Source organism: Staurois parvus, unplaced genomic scaffold (assembly GCF_062004578.1).
Source record: "Staurois parvus isolate SC_StPar_1 unplaced genomic scaffold, SC_StPar_1.0 ptg000154l, whole genome shotgun sequence".
NCBI classification, from domain to species: domain Eukaryota; kingdom Metazoa; phylum Chordata; class Amphibia; order Anura; family Ranidae; genus Staurois; species Staurois parvus.
The window spans coordinates 24,792,932-24,816,700 of NW_028317950.1; the positions used below are offsets into that span (position 1 = coordinate 24,792,932).

The following is a 23,769-nucleotide window of genomic DNA, read 5'->3' on the forward strand; positions in this document are numbered from 1 at the left end:
CAATGGCTCTACGGAAACCGGCAACAAATGAGATGACAAACAATCAGCTTGCATTGTTGGCAGAAAATGATGGTCAGAAGTGCGCAGTTTTACAAGCCGGAAAGGAACTTTCCATAGTTAGGTGGAAAAAAGACTGCCAAATTTTAATAAGTCATTATTATACTAAGAATAGCCATAAGGACAAACAGTGAGACAATAAAAATTAGGGAAAAACACCAATAGTGTAAAATAAATCAGGTGTAAAATAGTACATTTTTATACAAGATGAGAAGGCATCCATCACCTAAGAACACTAGAAAAAAAACTGGAGTCTCACAAAGCAGACAGATTATGTGAATACACTAGGGGGCAGACGCAATGAGGCTTTTGCCAGTGTCCAGTCACGTGAAGGTAGAGGCATATAACCATGGTCTGGTAAATAGGTTCCTGTGCCTGGTACTGTAAAATAAAAATAACTACATGTGATGTTAGGTACACTTTAAACATGCCCCTACTTCCCGCTTCTTACAATGTCCATGCAGATTTGATTGTGTGTCAGGCACCCATGCACTTTCCCCATTTTAGCTGCCAGTACATGCACTCCCACACTGCAAAAGGCAATACAGTATGCCAAAATGCTGTACTGTATCAATCAGATTTAAATTTTTTGCATTCAGATCACAATTACACAATTTCAGTTTCCCATTGGTTGCTTTGAGTTACTTTAACTTGAACACTCCTTTTCTTCTTTAAAAAAAAAAAAAAAAAAAAAATAGGGAACATATTCTGTGTATTAATGTGGACCCTGATGTCTAACACATAATTTCCAGTAATTCCTCATAGCGTGTCTGTCTTAAAAAGCCTTCTCATAGCGACATGAAATACAATGGCAGCCATATAGGAAATATGGAAAGAAGTGACCTCAGCTTTCACTCTATATGAACAGAGACAAAAAATTATACAAACATTTATCATCAGTAATGGAGTTCCCTCAGTGCATTAAGGAGTGATGATTTCATAGATGATAAACAGATGCCCATCTGCGACATGCTGCAAACACAGCATTCAGCTACTTTAAGGTATATTCATCACTCCAATCAAGGGTCTGTGAACCACGTAATAGAAAAGCTCTAAATAGCTCTGCTACAATGTAGTAAAAAAGTCCCCTGCTAGGTTTTTGGAGCATTCAAACTGAATTCTAATGACCAAAACCCTGGGGTTTCTGGATCTGTCATCTTCTGAATGTGCATTTTCTTCTAGCCTTCCACACAGCACAGCCAAGGAAAGAACTCATCTCCTGTGATAGCTGAACAGCAGAACAAAGCTGGATCAGTCCTAAATCTTACCTGGGTCCCCTGCTGCTTACTGTCTGAAGAAGGTCTGAACTGTGTATACAAGCTGATATTTTGCTAAAAAGGAACATAAATTGCTCTTTTATATTTATATCTTCTTTGGCATAAAGAATTTTATGCATATGATGTCATTTTGAATTAAGGTGATTTTGAGTTACTTATGGAATAATGATGCATGTCAAATTATACCACGTAACTGGAATAGGCTCAACATATTGGCGCAATTGCGCTTATTTTTATAGATTTGAATTAGATCTTCTTTTAATGGGTGTATTTACACCGATGTTGAACTTCCCTCCACTGACATCCATCTGTCAGATATATGGCGCTGCATCGCCTTTCTATCTTGCGTGTCTCTGAGCTCCATTAAAATGGCGGATGGAACTACGCACATGCGCCTTAACCATTGCACAACGGCGCATATGAAACCGCGCATGCGTCATTATGCCTAAATAAATGTGCCTATCGCGTCATCACATCACTGTTTCCATACCTCTGAAGATGTGCGTGCGCACGTAACGGAGGAGCCTGGACGTCGAGACGCTACGCCGCCGGAGCCACGTGGAGGCCTGGCGGCCTTCATTCATAGTGTCAGGGTTAGTTTGTCTTGCTGACACATCTTTATGATACTTGCCTACTTTGAATTGGATGCTTTTGTTTCCTTTAATAAAGCTGCTTTTACGTAACCTACTACACTATGGGTGTCCTTCCCTAAACTCCCTTGAGGAGCACTTTGCTTGCAGAACCCTGACTTTGGAATCCTACACCTGAGAGGAGGAGGATCTGTTGCTGCAGCCATAAAGGAGGGACCCACTTTTCTGTGACCTGGCCAGATTTATTTTCTTCTGGATTGAGGATCCATGAGCTTTGGATATATACTGCGTTTATATGTCTTCTTTCTGGTGAGTGCGTTTTTCAGCCACTTCTTCACGGATCACCAATATTGAATTCCCACTTGTCACTTGACACGTTTTCATGAACTGGACTTGCAGTGGACTCATATCTGTTTTATGATTACTACCCTCAGCGCTGCACTATTTTTTATGATATTTTGCTAAGTTAGGGATCCCAGTCTCAGGATGAATTTACTGAAGGGAAGGCGTGACAAATGTGACAGTCACGTATCACCATATACTTTTGCCAGAGTGAAATCTGTGTTTGGCAGTTACTAACTGACATTTACCTAGCCCCCTAACAGAGATCTGCTTGAAAAGAACAACTGCTGTCAATTTCCTCCACTTGTTGTTTCCAAACCTTCGAATAATATGTCAGCCCACTCATCAATAGCTTTGAAGCAAAAAAAAAAATCAGAAGTAGGTGTAGTGAAAGGAGTGAAGGTGGAGCGGCAACAGAGCTCTGTAGGTCAAGTATAAATAGCTTTTCCATTAGGACAGGGGTCTTTAAACTTTCTAAACAAGGGTCTAATTTACTGTCGTTCAGTCTTTAGGGAGGCTGAACTGTGCCCAGTGGGAGTAAATTATGTCCCATCTTTGCTATTAGGGGGAGGAATAGAGCCCCATAGTTGGGTGTCAGTGGGAGGAATAGTGCCCCATCATTGGTGTCAGTGAGAGGAATAGTGCCCCATTGTTGGTGTCAGTGAGAGGAATAGTGCCCCATTGTTGGTGTCAGTGGGAGGAGCAGTGCCCTGTTGTTGGTGTCAGTGGCAGGAATAATGCCTCAAGGGCCAGATAAAGGCAAGGAAAGGGCCACACCCTGCCCCCGGGGCCGCAATCTGCAGACCACTGCTCTAGGACTAACAGTCCATTTGCTTGTTAAGGGTCCATAAAGAATGTAATTATTCTTCCAAAGGAGTTCTCATTGTGGCCTGCTATCTGTATAATTGGTAGATTTCCTGAGTAAGGCAGAATATGTCAGCATGCAGCATGGTGTAATGCAATTCAGTAGAGACCCAAGTAGTGGGGGAGGGGCATCCCTTTATCTTTCAAGAGAGACTGCAGATAAATTGCCAAGTGGTTGGCATTTGATTTCCCTATTGCGTCACTGTGTTTCCCCTTGGTTTTTTTGTGCATGCCTCCATTAGAGAGTTGAAGCAAAAGAGAGTTCTTGGTCCTCCATTTAGAGTGAATAGCCTGACTGTATTCACTCATTTACTGCACACCATAAAGATAACCTGTCTAAGACAATGTGGATGTAAGGCTATGTATGCAAATGCCCTGGTCCAAGTGACCATGTACTTCACCTCTAGCAACTGTCTTTCCTTTAAATTGGTATTAAACCCCAAAACAAAATTGGAATATTTTGCAGTTTAGCAAGATTTAAAGGTAGCGGCTAGCTACTGCTGCCTAGTTTGTTTGGGGTTTTTTTGGGGAGGAGGGGGGGGGCTTTTCTTCTTTTATCTCCACCTGGTGATCTGATCAGAAAGTCGTTTTTTATTTGTCAATTTCCTTTAATGTGGAATTAACCCTCAGCAAATTAAAAAAGTATGTTTTGTCCCAGGAGTTTTTAGCCATATTGTGCTAGTTAGCACAGCATACCTGGATAGTGATCCCCTCCTGCATTGCACTGTCTGCACTCTGTCAGTCACGGGTGCTGTCATCTTCTCCGAGTATTCCTTTTGGGCTTTGACTTCTACAGTACAGAGCTGTGCCGCAAATGTGCACCAAGCTGTCCAGCCAAAGTGGCAGTTAGATTGCTGAGGCTAACCTTTGAACACTGACATGTATGGTCAGCATTTATTTATGTAAAACCTTTATACCAAAAGGAAAAAAAACGGTTGCTGTAACTGCTTAAAAAGTATTTGCTGGAGGCTGACATTAATCAAGTCCATCTAAATTTGCTTTTGCATTTAATACTATTTTCTCCAAAGACTGCTCAAAGGTGCCTCCCCATTGCTCCTCCAGTGGTGTGGAGAAGCCCTAGGACAGGAAAAATGTAATTGGCCAGATGATGAGGTTAAAATAAAAGAAAAAATACCTAAAAAACGAATGCAGTCACTACATCTAAGCCCTAGTAATCTGCAACATATACAATTTGTAATACCATTTTATTGCCAGTGTGCCTACTGGTACTCAGATGCCCCCAGGACCTCAATATTACACTCTGGCTTTGAGTGCTGCTAACAGACACACAGGAAAATTTATTGTTGGCAAGGTTTAGTGAAGACAAATGAAGCAGAGTATCCAGTAAATGTAGCCAACCGTCAGGACGGGAAGCAAATGGGAGAGTAAACCAGTAAATGGAGTCAAGGGCCAGGATGGGCAGAACACAAGAGGGAAATACAAATGTAGCCATAGGTCAGTAAAGAGTCAGATCATACACTCCTGATCAGCTAGGAAATGCTATTACAAGCGCTGAGACACAGGTTGATGATGCCTAAAAAGACAAGACTGCAGCCAGCAACACAAGCTCATAACATTTACACAGTCTGCCTAACAGTGGGCAATTAAAAAAGTTAACAAATGGCTAAAGAGAGAATGTGGGTGCAGAGTTGGTCATGGTCTCGGGAGTGAGTAGAGGAGAATTTGGGGAGTATGCTGACCAGGTCTCTGACTTTTTTGATGAGAGTTGTTGGTTTCTATGAAACTGAGAGAGAGAGAGAGAGAGAGAGAGAGAGAGAGAGAGAGAGGTGTGATTGCTTACTGTCCACAGCAGGAGAGGCACAAATGGACAGGAAATGAGACTGAGAACTAGTGAGGTCCGGTGTGTGACCCTGTATGGGTTTGGTACCCATCTGCCACTGCTGTTGTGGAAGCATCCAGTGTATTGATAAAGATCTTGATTTACCTGGTTCTATTGCTACTACATAAGCCCTCTCTTACTCCCTTTTGTAATAGCAGCCCTCTGAACCCCCCACCCCCACCCAACATTCCAAACTCAAGCTACATACTCACCCTGAATGACTGAAGTGGCAATGCAGCTGCACCTTTGAAGGGGTGGGCAATTAAAAAGGTTAAAAATGGCTAAAGAGAGAATATGGCTTTTCCAAGATAAAGGACTATGGTACATTTGTGTCATGGAATACCCCTGCCTCTCCCTCCCTTTGCCTGCTGTTCCATATTCCTCTGTCCTTGTAGCTTCCATGAATGGTGCTGGGCTGGCCGTTGCAGCGTCCCGCATGGCTTTTATAAAGACTGGCACAGGAAGCAGCCTCTTTGTTCATGTGCACACTGCTGGAATCATCTTGCTCCCTCCGCTGAATGTCCCAGGGTGGGAGTCTCCGCAGCTCTGCATGAGCCCCCTCTTCCAAGGTTAGACCCCGCGGCCATGCTACCCCCGCTGCTGTTCCTGGCCGCTGTGAGGGTCCCTGCTTGCTGGTCACTGGGCCCTGGAAAAGCCGGCTGCTGTGAGGGCCCCTGCCTTCTGATCGCTGGGCCCCTGGAGAAGCTGGCTGCTGTGAGGGCCCCTGACTGCTGGTCGCTGGGCCCCTGGAGAACTCGGCCGCTGTGAGGGCCCCTGCCTTCTGATCGCTGGGCCCCTGGAGGAGCCGGCCACCGTGAGGGCCCCTGCTGCTGATCGCTTGGCCCTTGGAGGAGCCGTCCCTGCTGTGTGCACCGACCACCTGTGTTTTGAACTGTCCCTGCTGTGTGCACTGACTACCCGCGTTTTGAACTCTCCCTGCTGTGTGCACTGACTACCCGTGTCCTGAGCTGTCCCTGTTGTGCGCACAGACCACCCGGGTCATGAACTGCCCTACTACACGCATAGACTACCCTTACTTGAACCGCCCCATGGGGTGCCCAGAGTATGGCTACCTGTGATGCCCCTGAGTGCTTGAGCCATCGCTACCCGTTGAGTCCCCATGAACCCAATGTCCCTAGAAAGCTGGGTGGGAGCTGTGCTAGGCCAGACTCCACAGCTAGAGTCCCGTTGAGTCCCCGAGACCCCTGCCCAGGGGTAGGTTGCCCACCTGTTACCAGAGTCTCCAATCCGCTGTGCAGTCACGGAGGGAGCTCAGCTGAGGTGGGACCCTTGTGACCAGGCTCTGCCTGGGATCCCCAAGCCTAGGGGGAGATTGCCTGCCTGTTGCCCGAGACTCCAATCCGCTGTGCAGTCACGGAGGGAGCTCAGGTGAAGTGGGACCCTCATGATCAGGCTCTGCCTGGGACCCCCCCAAGCCTAGGGGGAATATTGTTCGCCTGCTTCCGAAGACCCCAGTCCAAAGGGGGGGGAAGACCGCACAAGCCACCCTTCCGGAGAAGACCCCCCGTGCCTGGAATCGTCCCTAGTTTGCGCACACATCACCCTCCCTGCCATCTCCCCATTGAGTGTCTGTCATTTGGTTGTTTCAATAAAGCTTTGTGGGTTCCCCATCTTCTCTGCGTGTTCTGTCCTGCCTACGCTTCCGTCACACTGGTGGCAGCAGTGGAGGACCAGAGCGTGGGAGAAGATGATGGAGAGCGATAGCACCCCACAAGTGCCTCCAAGGAGACCTGTTGAGGTCCCCTTGCCGACACTTGTAAAATAGAAGGGGGAGGAGTTGTCACGGAGTGCCCTTGCCTTCCCTCCCCTTTGCCTGTTCTATATCCCTCCACCCCTCCCTCCCCCCTTGCACATTCCTCTGTCCTTGTAGCTTCCATGAATGGTGCTGGGCCGGCCGTTGCCAAGGCAACCCAGCAGCGTCCCGCATGGCTTTTATAAAGACTGGCACAGGAAGCAGCCTCTTTGTTCATGTGCACACTGCTGGAATCATCTTGCTCCCTCCGTTCAATGTCCCAGGGTGGGAGTCTCAGCAGGTCTGCATGAGCCCCCTCTTCCAAGGTGAGACCCCGCGGCCATGCTACCCCCGCTGCTGTTCCTGGCCGCTCTAAAGGGCCCCTGCCTACTGGTCACTGGGCCCTGGAGAAGCCGGCCGCTGTGAGGGCCCCTGCCTTCTGATCGCTGAGCCCCTGGAGAAGCTGGCCGCTGTGAGGGCCCCTGCTGCTGATCGCTGGGCCCCTGGAGAAGCTGGCCGCTGTGAGGGCCCCTGCCTGCTGGTTGCTGGGCCCCTGGAGAAGCTGGCCGCTGTGAGGGCCCCTGCCTTCTTATCGCTGGGCCCCTGGAGGAGCCGGCCGTCGTGAGAGCCCCTGCTGCTGATCGCTAGGCCCTTGGAGGAGCCGGCTGCTGTGAGGGTACCTGAAAGCTGCCTGCTGCCGAGCGTCCACAAGTCGCCCACCTCCCTGGAAGCCGCCTGCTGATGAGCGTCTGCAAGTCGCCTACCGTGAGTGTCCCTAGAAGCCATGAACTGCTTGTGGTGTGCACACAGACTACCCATGTCCTGAACTGTCCCTGTTGTGCGCACCGACCTCCCCGTGTCCTGAACTGTCCCTGTTGTGCGCACAGACTACCCATGTCCTGAACTGTTCCTGCGGTGCACACCGACCACCCGTGTTTTGAACTGTCCCTGCTGTGTGCACCAACCACCCATGTTTTGAACTGTCCCTGCTGTGTGCACCAACCACCCGTGTTTTGAACTGTCCCTGCTGTGTGCACCGACCACCCGTGTTTTGAACTGTCCCTGCTGTGTGCACCGACTACCCTATTTTGAACTGGCCCTGCTGTGTGCACCGACCACCCGTGTTTTGAACTGTCCCTGCTGTGTACACCAACCACCCGTGTTTTGAACTGTCCCTGCTATGCGCACCAACCACCCGTGTTTTGAACTGTCCCTGCTGTGTGCACTGACTACCCGCGTTTTGAACTGTCCCTGCTGTGTGCACTGACTACCCGTGTCCTGAGCTGTCCCTGTTGTGCGCACAGGCCACCCGGTTCATGAACTGCCCTACTACACGCCTAGACTACTGTTACTTGAACTGCCCCATGGCGTGCCCGGAGTATAGCTACCTGTGATGCCCCTGAGTGCTTGAGCCATCGCTACCCGTTGAGTCCCCGTGAACCCGATGTCCCTAGAAAGCTGGGTGGGAGCTGTGCTGAGGCCAGACTCCACAGCTAGAGTCCCGTTGAGTCCCCGAGACCCCTGCCCAGGGGTAGGTTGCCCGCCTGTTACCCGAGTCTCCAATCCGCTGTGCAGTCACAGAGGGAGCTCAGCTGAGGCGGGACCCTCATGACCAGGCTCTGCCTGGGACCCCCCAAGCCTAGGGGGAAGTTGCATGCCTGTTGCCCGAGACCCCTGCCCAGGGGTAGGTTGCCCACCTGTTGCCCAAGACTCCAATCCGCTGTGCAGTCACGGAGGTAGCTCAGCTGAGGTGGGACCCTCGTGATCAGGCTCGGTCTGGGACCCCCAAGCCTAGGGGGAAGATTGTTCGCCTGCTGCCAAAGACCCCGGTCCAAAGGGGGAGAAGACCACACAAGCCACCCTGCCGGAGAAGACCCCCCGTGCCTGGAATCATCCCTAGTTTGCGCACACATCACCCTCCCTGCCATTTCCCCATTGAGTGTCTGTCATTTGGTTGTTTCAATAAAGCTTTGTGGGTTCCCCATCTTCTCTGCGTGTTCTGTCCTGCCTACGCTTTCGTCACAATTTGTATCTGGGATTTGGACATGACCATAGTGCTGGCCTAATAAGCAGCTTTAATTAGATAAATTCTGGGTTGGAAATACACTTTCATACATGTAGCTGTTGATCTCATTTGAATGGCAAAGCTGGTATTAATTTATATCTACAGTATGGTTGATTGGGATTACCCCATACATACATTCATAGCCAGCTGCTAGCAAGGATATTTTGATAAAGCAGAAGGCTGTAAAATATTAACACTAGTATTAGGGCTGCACTGCTGTGAAAACCTGAATGAAGCTTTGAAAGGCATACTGGAGCAGAGCTTACCTGCTCAGGGTTCAAGTTTTTCATCCAGGTAAAGATACAGTGCTCCAGTTTACACCACTCCATCTTACCAGTAAACAGGAGACCTGGGAAGCACTTCTGCTGACTTGCAATGCAATAAAGGAATTCCCAAACATGCCCATTGCAGGATCCTTGCTGTCTCTCACAAAAAGACTGATAAAACATAATGTAAAACTTAAAAAAAAATTCTCATAGCCACCAGATTCAAACCTGACCTAGAGGTTTGAATCTGACTGGTTCTACTTCAAGCAAAATGAGAGGAATGCTGACAGAGAAGCCATTAAGGCAAATGTTTAGCTTCTCCTCATTATTTTCCCAGCTTTTCCAGAAAATTAAACCTGTTTAGCTTTTCCTCATTATTTTCCCAAGCTTTTCCACAAAATCAAACCTGACTTAGGAGGTTAGAATCTGAGGTTTGAATTTCTCACAAAAAGACTGATGAAACATAATGTAAAACTTAAAAAAAGTTCTCATAGCCACCAGATTCAAACCTGACCTAGAGGTTTGAATCTGACTGGTTCTACTTCAAGCAAAATGAGAGGAATGCTGACAGAGAAGCCATTAAGACAACTGTTTAGCTTCTCCTCATTATTTTCCCAGCTTTTCCAGAAAATTAAAACTGTTTAGCTTCTCCTCATTATTTTCCCAGCTTTTCCACAAAATTAAACCTGACCTAGAGGTTTGAATCTGACTGGTTCTACTTCAAGCAAAATGAGAGGAATGCTGACAGAGAAGTCATTAAGACAACTGTTTAGCTTCTCCTCATTATTTTCCCAGCTTTTCCAGAAAATTATCTGAACTGGGTCAGTTAGCAGTCACCAAATGCTTCATACCTGGTTAAATCGTCTTGTGAAGGCCACAACGTTTGGGGCAAGGCTGTGTTTTTCCTTTTTGTTCCATCCGCAGCTGGCGAGCTCCTAGAAACAGAACACAAGTTACATCAATTTACCCATCCTGGGTTTTGTGAGAAGAAAAAACCTTCAAATATAGTTTAATTTTAACACTAAATAATTCCAGGAGTCAATGCAGCTTGAACAACTAAGAAAAAAAATTGACCACAAAAAAGGCAAACAATGTTTGTTTTATTTTTTTTTTAACCACTTGCCTACCGAGCACTTTTACCCCCTTCCTGCCCAGGCCAATTTTCAGCTTTCAGCGCTGTTGCATTTTTAATGGCAATTGCACGATCATGCAAAACTGTATCCATATAAAATTTGTATTATTTTTTTTCACACAAATAGAGCTTTCTTTTGGTGATATTTAATCGCCACTGGAGGTTTTATTTTTTGTACTATAAATGAAAAAAAAAGACCAAATAATTTAAAGAAAAAAAAAAAAAAAGGCTCTCTGTGCTTCTTTATAAAATTTTGCAACAGGTAATTTTTCTCCTTCACTGATAGGCAGCACTGATGGGCACTGATAGGCACTGATGAGGCGGCACTGATGTGGCGGCACTGGTGGGTATTGATGAGGAGGCACTGATATGCAGCAATGATGGGCACTGATAGGCAGTACTGATGGGCGGAACTGACAGCACCGACTGGAGGCACTGACAGACGGGCGGCACTGCTGGGTAGCATTGACAGGCGACACTGCTGGGCAGCACTGACAGGCGACACTGCTGGGCACTGATGGGCGCACTGCTTGGCAGCACCGCTGGGCACTGATGGGCGGCACTGATAATTAGTGCCCTGATTATCAATGCAGATCTCCCCTGTCACATCTGCCGGTTATCGGCAGTACTCTCTTCACGCTGTGACAGCGTGAAGAAAGTGCAGCCGATAACCGGCAACTGTATTTACATTGTGATCTGCTGTGTCATTGGACCAATGACAAAGTTAAAAAAGCTAGAAATAATAAGAAAAGAGCTTTTATTAAATATAAAAATGAAGAAACGCTATCATTTTTTAAACAATACAAAGAATATAACAAACAGGAAATAAAGGCCGCAAACATTGAAAATGAACGGCAGATAGCAAAAGATAGCAGGACTAACCCTAAACAATTCTTCAAATATATTAATAATAAAAAGGTCCGGTCTGAGCATGTAGGCCCTAGGAATCTAGAGTGGGTGACTGGGGACAAAGAGAAGGCAAATTTATTAAATACCTTCTTCAGCTCTGTGTATACAAAGTAGCATGAGGGAGCTCTTGTCCATAATGGGCATGGCATTGACACAGCTCCAAATGATCCACATTGGCTCACAATTGATATGATCCAAAATGATTTAGACAGAATAAAGCACCTGGACCGGATGTCATACACCCACGGGTCCTTAAAGAATTGAGCTGTCATTTCAAAGCAAAGCAATTGTTTCTAATTTTTAGGGACTCTTTAATGACTGGCATAGTACCACTGGATTGGTGAAAGGACAATGTGGTGCCAATATTTAAAAAAGGGTCAAAATCTTTACCAAGTAATTATAGACCTGTTAGTTTAACTTCTATAGTTGGGAAGATACTGGAGAGTTTAATAAAAGACCACATAGACAAGTTCTTGCTGGAAAAAAATATTTTCAGCAACAGACAGCATGAATTCAAGACAGAAATTGTCAAACAAATCTGATTTCTTTTTATGGTGAGCAAAACCTTGGACAGAGGGGTGGCGGTGGATGTAGTATACTGGATTTTGCAAAAGCGTTTGACACAGTTCCCCACACACGGCTAATGTGTAAGGTTAAACCTACGGGCTTGGAAAAATCTGTATGTAAATGGATAGAAAACTGGCTAAAAGATCGCATGCAAAGAGTATTGGTTAATGATTCATACCCTGAATGGTCTAGGGCAGCAATGGGCAAACTACGGCCCGCGGGCCGTATACGGCCCAGCGGACCTTTTAATCCGGCCCGTGGAGCGTGATGCCGTCAGGATGTGTGTAGGCGGGGCAGCGTGACGAACGTGAGGGGAGCTAGGCACCTCTCACAGTCCGCCCTGAAGACCGGAACGGCGCGGGAACACGGCGAGAGGAACGCGCGGAGCAAAGGTAAGTGAATGAATTACTATGGGGGATGAATTACTATAAGGGGGATGAATTACTATATTATTATTATTATTATTATACAGTATTTATAAAGCGCCAATAGTTCGCTCAGCGCTGTACATTATAAAGGGGGACAGAACATGTGACAGAACAATACCAATACAATGCAAAACATGAGGGGATCGAGGGCCCTGCTCTTTCAAGCTTACAATCTAGGAGGGAGGGGGAATATTACTATACTTACTATGGATGACACATACACATCATTCATCTACTCTTGGTCCGGCCCCCAGGTCCAATATATGAACCCATTGCGGCCCTCAAGTCAAAAAGTTTGCCCACCCCTGGTCTAGGGTCATCAGTGGTGTACCACAAGGTTCAGTGTTGGGACCCTTACTTTTTAATATATTTATAAACGATCTGGGGTCTGGGATTAAAAATACCATTTCAGTGTTTACAGATGACACCAAGCTGTGCAGTGGAATAACATCCTTACAGGCTGTCTCCAATTTACAAGCTGACTTAAATGCACCGTTTAATTGGGCAACTATGTGGCAAATGAGGTTTAATGTAGATAACTGTAAGGTTTTGCACTTGGGGCTACGAATATGCATGCATCATACATACTAGGGGGGTACAACTGGGGGAATCAATGGTAGAGAAGGATCTGGGAGTTCTGGTAGATCACAAGCTTAATAATGGCATGCAATGCCAAGGTGCGGTTTCTAAAGGGAGCAAAATCCTCTCTTGTATTAAAAGAGGTATAGACTCCAGAGAGAGAGAAATATCATTTTACCCCTGTACAAATCATTAGTAATACCTCATCTGGAATATGCAGTTCAGTTTTGGGCACAAAACTGATAAGAGGCATGGAGGAGCTCAGCCATGAGGAAAGATTAGAGGAACTGAATGTATTCTCTCTTGAGAAGAGGAGATTAAGGGGGGATATGATCAACATTTATAAATACATCAGTGGTTCATATAGTGAACTCAGTGTAGAGCTATTCACCCTGAGGTCATCACAGAAGACAAGGGGGCATTCTTTATGTCTGGAGAAAAAGAAATTTAATCTCCAAACACGGAAAGGTTTCTTCACAATGAGAGCTGTGAAAAATGTGGAATACACTCCCTTAAGAGCTGGTTCTGGTCAGCTCAGTGGATTGCTTTAAAAAAGGCCTGAATTCTTTTTAGATACACAGAATATAACTGGATACTAATATTTATAGGTAAAGTTGATCCAGGGAATATCTGATTGCCACTCGGGGGATCAGGAAGGATTTTTTTTCCCTGCAGAATCAAATTGGATCATTCTTTACTGGGTTTTTTTGCTTTCCTCTGGATCAACTGTGGGTAAAGGATTATAACTTTTTTTTTTTTTTAATGGTTGAACTGGATGGACTTCTGTCTTTTTTCAGCCAGACTAACTATGTAACAGCCGATAACATGGTAAAATGCCGCCGTGATTGGCCTTTTACCTTATCATGTGATTAGCTGTGTCCGTAGGACACAGCAATCACAGACGGCGCCGGGTGCGCGCCGCTGAGGGTGCACAGAGGGCGGGTTCTGGAAAGACGTCCATGGATTCCATCCCAGAACTAGACAACCGTGCTGTAGCCATCTTTCAGCTATAGCACAGTTGGGAAGCGGTAATTATGTGAGATCACTATGGATTTTACCAAGAAAAACTTGACTCCAATTTGTCCACATATACTGGTTTTCAGGGCTGAATAGAGCTCGAGTCCCATGTACATACACTATATTGCCAAAAGTATTGGGACCAATAAATAAATAATTTGCGCTAGTAAATGTGTATAAATATATAAATATATATATAAAGAAATCATCAAATCATAAGTCCAGAAAAAAATATATATGCCAATACCACAAAAAAATAAAAAAACTTTTAAGTGCAAAAAACTTTTGTGCAAAAAAAGTGTCTAAATATGAAAAATTTTCCCAAAAAACCTTGATAATATAATGGCAGATCATCCATAAATATATCTTCAGAAACGGAAACTCTGCAACACACCGATCCTCATCGATCGAAATAACAGGATGAAAAACTTTGTAGTTAATCGAAAATCCACTTCTCCAATAGATAAAGGACCACCTTCAAACGTATCCATGGGGGGAAATGCCAAGCACTCGAGAGAAACAGAAAGACTTCATGGTGCAATATTATAAAAACCAATTCCTTTATTAGGTACTCATTGCACTTACTCAAGAGGTGTCACAGCCGACACCAGCATCAACAGCATAACAGCAATCACATAAACGAGCCTGGCTACTCAGCACATGCGCAGTAGCTGGCAGCCAAAAACGTAATGATGTCACATCAATCAAACTCCGCCCTACGCGTTTCGTCATCGACGTCCTCACGGAGCGGATAGATGTGAGACGTCTCAACCTCCTTAAATATTCACTCACAGGAAACGAACAGCTGACATCAATGGGGAATCAAGCAAAGCAAGCCGCCCCACAGATGACAGGAGTCCACAAAGGATATACAATATATCCAATATATTTGCCATCACAAGCAAAAAAACTTTAAAACAAGAGAACAAAAATAGAATAAAAGGAAATTTGAATAAAACACTAATGATAAATAAATTAAATAAGTAAATACATTAACGGGCCAGCACCCTCTAAGACTGTGTTTCAAAAAGGGAACTTAAAGGGCCAGTAACACTTTCAACACAAATAAAGGGGAACTCTAGTAATAATACAAAAATAATGCAAAAATTGTACAAAAAACATACAATCTCCCATATATCATCTTTAAACAGTTGCCTATATAAAAATATACTTAAAATAACATAAAAATTAAAAATTTGTGAGAAAACAATTCAAATCTATATCGACATTTAACCCAAATGGTTGCAAGGAATTTAGTTCATAAATCCAAAACGTCTCTTTTTTGGAAATCTCATTAACCAAATCCGAGCCCCTCCAATGGGGTTTTACCATCTCGATCCCATAAAAGGTAAGTAAGCTCGGATCACAATTATGTACCAATTTGAAATGTTTGGATACACTATGTTTATCAAATCCTTTTACTATGTTTCTTATATGTTCGCCTATTCTTGTTTTTAAACATCTCCCAGTTCTCCCAATATATCTCAAATGACATGGACATTCTAAAACATAAATCACATGTGTAGAATTGCATGTAATCAGGGATTTAATATCATATTCTTTTTTGGAAAATGAAGAGCAGAATGACTTTCTTTTTTTATTATTACCAACTTTTACAGTCCTACAAACTTTACACTTCCTACAAGGAAAAAAAAACATTTAAATTTGGAAACAGATCGAACTTTTTTGGGGGTTCGATGACATTGCGAGCCAGTTTCATCCTAAGAGACTTATTTTTCTTATAAATGAATTTAGGAGTTTTAGATAAGAATTTATTTAGTATATCATCTTTTAACAAAATGGGCCAATATTTTTGTATTGCATATTATAGTTAGTAATAAAGGGTACATTATTTTCAAATCCCAAATGAGCCTTTCTATTTCCAAGAAACGTCTCCCTATCTTTAATACTAATCGAATTTCTCTCTTTAATCAAAAAGGTCTTATCATACCCTTTCTCTATAAATCTTTCAATTAACACCTCAGATTGGTCGAAAAAATCTTTGTTAGCGCTACAATTTCTTTTTAATCTGGTAAACTGACTTTTTGGAGTGCTATATAACCAATTTGGATGATGTCCACTAGAAATAGGTATATAGCTGTTTTTGTCCACTTCCTTGAAGTTTTGGTACAAATTTGGCCATTATCTTTATATAGGACCAGATCCAAAAAATTAATTTGCTCAAAATCACTCATAACAGTGAATCTCAATCCATAGCGGTTCATATTAATATATTCCATAAAGGAATCAAGCTTTTCTCTGGATCCATCCCATACCATTATAATGTCATCAATATACCTCTTGTATAGCGCCATCTCTGGCCATTTATTGAAAATACTTTCTTCCTCCCATTTATCCATTACCAGATTTGCCACACTGGGAGCATACTTAGCTCCCATGGCAACACCCTTACATTGCTGAAAAAAAGTGTTGTTGTACCAAAAGAAATTGTTATTCATCGCAAATTCAAGTAATTCAACAACAAATTTCCTCACATCAATCAAACTCCGCGTAGGGCGGAGTTTGATTGATGTGACGTCATTACGTTTTTGGCTGCCAGCTACTGCGCATGTGCTGAGTAGCCAGGCTCGTTTATGTGATTGCTGTTATGCTGTTGATGCTGGTGTCGGCTGTGACACCTCTTGAGTAAGTGCAATGAGTACCTAATAAAGGAATTGGTTTTTATAATATTGCACCATGAAGTCTGTTTCTCTCGAGTGCTTGGCATTTCCCCCCATGGATACGTTTGAAGGTGGTCCTTTATCTATTGGAGAAGTGGATTTTCGATTAACTACAAAGTTTTTCATCCTGTTATTTCGATCGATGAGGATCGGTGTGTTGCAGAGTTTCCGTTTCTGAAGATATATTTATGGATGATCTGCCATTATATTATCAAGGTTTTTTGGGAAAATTTTTCATATTTAGACACTTTTTTTGCACAAAAGTTTTTTGCACTTAAAAGTTTTTTTATTTTTTTGTGGTATTGGCATATATATTTTTTTCTGGACTTATGATTTGATGATTTCTTTATATATATTTATATATTTATACACATTTACTAGCGCAAATTATTTATTTATTGGTACACTTTATATATGGTGATTTTTTGCAGCTGGTACACTATTAGTAAATTATATAATTTTGACCATAGGCGCTATTATTAATTTTTCTTATTAAAAGTATTGGGACGCCTGCCTTTACACGCACATGAATTTTCAATATTGCGCTGGCCCATCCCTTGCAACTCTACTGGGAAGGCTGTAAACAAGGTTTATGAGTATGTCTATGGGAATGTTTTACCATTCTTCCAGAAGCGCATTTGTGAGGTCAGGCACAGATTTCGAAAGGAAGGCCTGGCTCGCAGTCTCAGCTCTAATTCATCCCAAAGGTGTTCTATCGGGTTGAGATCTGGACTGGACTGCAGACCAGTCAAGTTCCTCCACCCCAAACTCGCTCATCCATGTCTTTATGGACCTTGCTTTGTGCACTGGTGAGCAGTCATGTTGGAACAGGAAGGGGCCATCCCAAACTGTTCTCACAAAGTTGGGAGCTTGAAATTGTCCAAAATGTCTTGGTATTCTGACACCTTAAGAGTTCCCTTCACTGGAACTAAGGAGCCAAGCCCAAACCCTGAAAAACAACCCCACACCATAATCCCCCTCTACCAAACGTTACACTTGGCACAATGCAGTCAGGCAAGTACCATTCCCCTGGCAACTGCCAAACCCAGACACGTCCATTGGATTGCCAGACACAGAAGCATGATTCGTCACTGTAGAAAAAAGTCTCCACTGCTCTAGAGTCCAGTGGCGCCGTACTTTACACCACTGCATCCAACGCTTTGTATTGTACTTGGTGAAGTAAGCTTCGATGCAGTTGCTCAGCCATGGAAACCCATTCCAAGAAGCTCTCTACGCACTGTTGTTGTGCTAATCTGAAGGCCACACAAAGTTTGGAGGTCTTTAGCTATTGACTCTGCAGACAGTTGGCGACTTCTGCGCACTATGCACTTTAGCATGCGTTGACTCTGCTCTGTACTGTAACGTGGCCTACCACTTGCTGGCTGAGTTGCTGTTGTTCCCAGTTGCTTCCACTTTGTTATAATACCACTAACAGTTGACCGTGGAATATTTAGCAGCAAGGAAATTACACGGATGGACTTATTGCACAGGTGGCAACCTATCACAGCACCATGCTTGAATTCACCGAGCTTTTGAGGGCAACCCAATCTTTCACAAATGTTTGTAGAAGCAGTCTGCATGTCTAGGTGCTTGATTTTATACACCTGTGGCCATGGAAGTGATTGGAACACCTGTATCCAATGATTTGGAGGGGTGTCCCAGTACTATAGGCAATATAGTGTATGTTGTGGTCCTGTCTAGTAGCTCAGGCCTTTTAGACAAGATATTTGACATCTTACTACATAAACCTGTTCCTCTAGAACCCACCTGTCTGTAATGTACAATTTAGACTCTGAGTCAACCTCGAGTATTCAGAGCAGTCAAGAAAATTGTAGTCAAGGCCTGGAAAAACACAAACCTATGGCTTACTGAAACTAAACAGGATTATACAAGCCATGACTCACAAATAATTGAAGCAACACTAGCGGATACGTTTTCCAAACACATTTGGGTTTCACAACCTTGGATTGATAAATACCTGGCACTGGGCTTCAATAACATGTCAATTCAATTCCCCAAAAGAATTGATTCAGACCTCTGTCTACAACTTTTGGGAACCCCTTGTCACCATTATACAATCTCATATTTCATATTCCCTACCTCTCCTAGTAGAAAACCTAGTTACTACCTCAAGATGTACATTCTGTAATCTCTGTAGAGCACTGTCTACAACAGTTGAACTCAAAATGTACCTTTGTTACTGCAGTATATTCTGAAATTCCAACGAGAAACTTCTGAAGAAAAATGCTGGTTTTCCCACCTATTTCTGTATTAGAGACTGTAGTTACCAGGAAATGCAGAAATGGTTAATCTCCACAGAGGGAACACAGAAAGCATTACCAAAATGAGAGGGGGTCAAATCATTATAACTTCTATCCAAAACTAAAAGAAAGGCTTTCATAAAGCTAACGTAGAACCTTCCCTCCATCAATGTGTCATCTGCAAGTTTTCCCAATGGTCTTCTTTCAGGTTTGGCATTTTCAGCTATCTTGATAAGCCAACCTGAGATGAAGTAACTCCTGCATGGGCACAGATGTCAATTTATCCTGGCACCAAGACATACTGGGACTGTATATGCATGCACAGCTACTGTACATTCTACAGTTTACTACCTTCTTGCAAGTTTATTTTTTTATTTAGTAAGTAACGTTTTATGTTAAGAACCCATTAAAGGCCCATTTACAGTATGTCTTTGCACTACATGTGCTGCTTCATTGAGGAGTCCCTCATTTTGAATGGCATCCCAAAGCACTGACATTTATAGGTGTTTGCAGACCATTATTTGCAATGCCCAGCCTTGCAACGCTCAGTGTGTGACATAACACACATTTAATGCACTGAAAAATATAAATGGGCTCTCAATCGTGCATCATTTGTTAGTGATGCTTCAAGGGTATTGAGCATTACTGTCATCTATATAGTCATTCATATGTATGAATTATATACAGTATACATCACAGGAAATGCAAGAAGACTCACATTTAAACTGACCTATTTTTTTGCTATGAAATTTTAGTGCATTAAAACTAAACATTTTTTTTCTTTGAATATTGTTGATGTCGGGAATGAACCAATAGTATGCAAGTACTGTATAACTTAAAAACTTGTCATGTTTTAATTTGATATTTTTCTGTTTTAGGGGTTGAAGAATCTGCAAACATCTCTTATGGGCCCTATAAAGGCCTTAGCCAACACAGAATTAACTATTGGGAAGGTAAATTAATCTAGTCCTTTATTATGGATTATTGCCAGAAGAAGCATTATGAATTCACACTGTGGATTTACAAGTTACTACCCACCAATTCCCCTCTTAAAAAAAAACAAACAATTCAACTAAATGGTTTTATTTTTAATGGAGTGTGGAAGACATAATGCCAACTAAGCACTGAATTGGACAACCCCCAAGAGGCTGCTGTAAAAATATTTTGGTGATTTATAAAACAAACTAAAGAAAAGTGTAAAACCTGTTTCACAATTTTCTGTTTCATGGGTTTTTAACTTTTAAGTGGCATCAAACCACAACAGTAGTTGACATGGAATAGTACTAGACACATCCACTGGTGGCACCATGATGCCATGGATTTAAAATGGTCAGTTCCCACCAAGTTTTTGGCAGATGCCAGACAATGTATTTGTTCTCTTGTTATAACTTTCAGTCATTCAGTTAGTAGTTAGTAAGATCTTCCTGCTCTATACAGAATTGTGGGTGCTTCCACTTATTTTGCTGCATCCACCATGATAGAGCATATTAAACTGCAAAAGTAGAAGGCCCAATAAATATAAGGTAACGTTTACTGCCATCACCAATGGGGGAGATGGGGGTGAGCTTTCATTGTACTAATCACCAATGAGAGGTGTGGGGGCTATATTTCAATGCCAGTGACCACCAGTGTGGGTGGGGGGTTAATTGTACTGACATTGGTGCTGGGGAATATTATTGCTTACACTGATATCAATGTGGGGATTATTACTACTTCCACTGACACCAATGCTGGTTGATATTATTGCATTCACTGACATGAGTGCTGAGGGTTAATATTTCGTCCACTGGCACCAATGCTAGATATTAATATTTCACTCACTGGCACCAAAGCTGGGAGTTGTCATTACACTCACTGGCACCAATGCCAAGGGTCATTATTGCATCACTGACACCAATGCTGGGGGTTATTTTTGTGTCCACTGACACCAATGCTGGGGGTTATTTTTGTGTCCACTGACACCAATGCTGGGAGTTATTACTGCACAGCTGACACCAAAGTTGGGAGTTAATAATGCACTCATTGACACCAATGCTAGGGGTTATTACGGCATTAAAGGACACCAATGCTGTGGCTTTTTGTACTCCAACTTCTTCAGTGTGCACTGCGCTATAACAGAAGTGATATTTTTGAGCTTTGATGTTGAAAATGCACTGCTATGGTATGGCCCTCCATACCTTATAGTTTTGAAGTTGCGCACCGCTGGTCTAACCTATACTGCAATTTAGCCCTGGGTGGACAAGCCTTTAAAATTCAAATTAAATTTTCATTTAAAAATGAGCATTTCATTTCAGTCTGCAGCTACCTATATTCTAAAACTGCCAATAATTATTTCTTTCTTGCAACCATGGCAATTTGCCTGGAGAATTTCTATCTTGTGCTAATATGACTGATTATTTTCCACACATTATTAGTCCACACAGGCCTTTAACTCCTTTCTGCTGGCTGCACACATATATGTGGCCTCTCAGTGGGTGGGCCTTAACATTGAGAGGCTGCAAATATGTGTACCCAAAAAACAGAACTGTGCCGAGAGCGCGCACCGTGCCTGCTCCCGACACAATTACCAGTGGCTATCAGAAAGCTCCCAATCTCTACATGATATCAGGAGCGTTCCACTGTGAAAGCCAATCACGATGGGCACATGATCACAAACTGCACCCCACCTCCCGGCATCTAAAACCCCTTAAAGGGCCGGGAGGCACCGGTGCCAAGGGGTTAATGTGTTTCTGTAATGGGGAGATTTTCCCCACTTACTGTCAGGACATGGAGGAAAAAGCAAAGCTCTCCAATGAAGACGGAAAAAAAGCACATTTTTTGCAGTGTGGGGAAGTGACAGCCTTCCTGTCCAATTGAGGACCACTTATCTAATGTCTTGGAACTAGGATTTAAAATTTATGTAAACAATTACGGGAATCAATTTTAATAGCCATTTTAATTTTGTTGAGATTCTTTAAAGACTATTATACACGTAAACGGATGCCATGGTTGCAGATTTACAGCACAGACTTATCATACATTTATAGTGAAGGAAAACCTTTCCACTAGGCAATCAGTTCCAGAAGGTGCTAGGTATGCATCAATATCTGCAGAACAGAAGAAGGCAAATATATGAATGAAGTTTGTTAAAATCCTTGCAGCTTATAAAGTTATGTCACTTTTATGTCTTTAATGTCACTGAGACAGTATAGCCATGCAGGTTATGGTGAGAAGGGACTATAACAATCAAAAAGCCCTCATTCTAAACAGTGTGCAGCACAGAAAGCCTTCTAGTTCGTTCACACCATATACTATATGGTTTTAATGTCCCATTGGTTTCCAAGTCCTTCTCCAAAGAAGCCTTGGTTTCCATTCACTGTACTGATGATGGCCAAAGAGCCTGAAACAGCTGTGTGAAGTATGGAATAAATGGTCCTATTATATTAGGCTTTATTTGCACTATACACCAGAGGTTCTGGATGTGCATCTGGAAATTGAACGCAAAGCATATGATTTGTATGGATCCACCTACTTTCCTGAAATGAGGATTAATCCTCTGTTTTGGGATATGTAATGGAATGAGACGTGAATTCCTTCTGTTCTAAAAAGACTTTACTGTTATTTACATCACTGGAATATCACTTTTAGGATCACTGACTTTCCTCCAGAGAACAGGGAGCAATTCTATCACCACAGAGCAAACACAGGCTGATTACATTTGGTGTGTAACCAGTTCCTAATAAAGCGGATGACTGACACCTTTTCAATGTCTACTGCTCATTTTTGGAAGGAAACTCAATTGGAATTCTCAGTCAGTAAACACTAGAGAGGATTCCTCATAGCTTTACACAGAGATGCTACAGAAAATCTTGTGTTTGTCTGTCAGTCTCTTACTTATTGAACTTACCGTCTGGAAGGAAAGCTACGAAGACCATGACAAATATGCAAGCTCCTGTCAACTGTGAAAAACACTCAGAGAGGGCTCGTCAACAGCGCATTAACAATTACCTGACAAAACTGCACCTTAGATGAGAATGGGGTCAGATAAAGGCTTGGTATCAGCTTTTGGCCCCTATCTTTCACCTCTTATTGGAAACCAGTATAGATACAGTATCTCACAGAAGTGAGTACACCCCTCACATTTTTGTAAATATTTTATACCTTTTCATGTGGCAACACTGAAGAAATGACCCTTTGCTACAATGTAAAGTAGCGAGTGTACAGCTTGTATAACAGTGTAAATTTGCTGTCCCCTCAAAATAACTCAACACACAGCCATTAATGTCTAAACTACTGGCAACAAAAGCGAGTACCCCTAAGTGAAAATGTCCAAATTGGGCCCAAGAAGCCATTTTCCCTCCCTGGTGTCATGTGACTCGTTAGTGCTACAAAGTGTCAGGTGTGAATGGGGAACAGGTATGTTAAATTTGGTGTTATCGCTCTCACTCTCTCATACTGGTCACTGGAAGTTCAATATGGCACCTCATGGCAAAGAACCCTCTGAGGATCTGAAAAAAGAATTGTTGCTCTATATAAAGATGGCCTAGGCTATAGGAAGATTGCCAAGACCCTGAAACTGAGCTGCAGCACAGTGGCCAGGACCATACAGTGGTTTAACAGGACAGGTTCCACTCAAAACAGGCCTCGCCATGGTAGACCAAAGAAGTTGAGTGCACGTGCTCAGAGTCATATCCAGAGGTTGTCTTCGGGAAATAGACATATGAGTGCTGCCAGCATTGCTGCAGAGGATGAAGGGGTGTGGGGTCAGCCTGTCAGAGCTCAGACCATATGCTGCCTACTACATCAAATTAGTCTGCATGGCTGTCATCCCAGAAGGAAGCCTCTTCTAAAGATGATGCACAAGAAAGCCCTCAAAACAGTTTGCTGAAGACAAGCAGACTAAGGACATGGATTACTGGAACGATGTCCTGTGGTCTGATGAGACCAAGATAAACTTATTTGGTTCAAATGGTGTCAAGGAGTACAAAGACAAGTGTGTCTTGTCTACAGTCAAGCATGGTGGTGGGAGTGCCATGGTCTGGGGCTGCATGAGTGCTGCTGGCACTGGGAAGCTACAGTTCATTGAGGGAACCATGAATGCCAACATGTACTGTGACATACTGAAGCAGAGCATGAACCCCTCCCCTTTGTAGACTGGGCAA

The 23,769-nt window shown here is 43.3% G+C and overlaps 1 protein-coding gene across 7 annotated transcripts in view; it reads right to left on the bottom strand.

The window, feature by feature from the left end:
• RALGPS1 (Ral GEF with PH domain and SH3 binding motif 1) overlaps window positions 1-23,769 on the bottom strand; it is a 577,572-nt gene that overhangs the window by 383,617 nt on the left and 170,186 nt on the right. For all 7 annotated transcript variants that reach the window (XM_089675289.1, XM_089675287.1, XM_089675288.1 and 4 more), the window contains one exon: window positions 9,906-9,989. In XM_089675289.1, coding sequence (XP_089531415.1) covers window positions 9,906-9,989 — 84 coding nt within the window. The remainder of the gene's footprint in view (window positions 1-9,905; window positions 9,990-23,769) is intronic.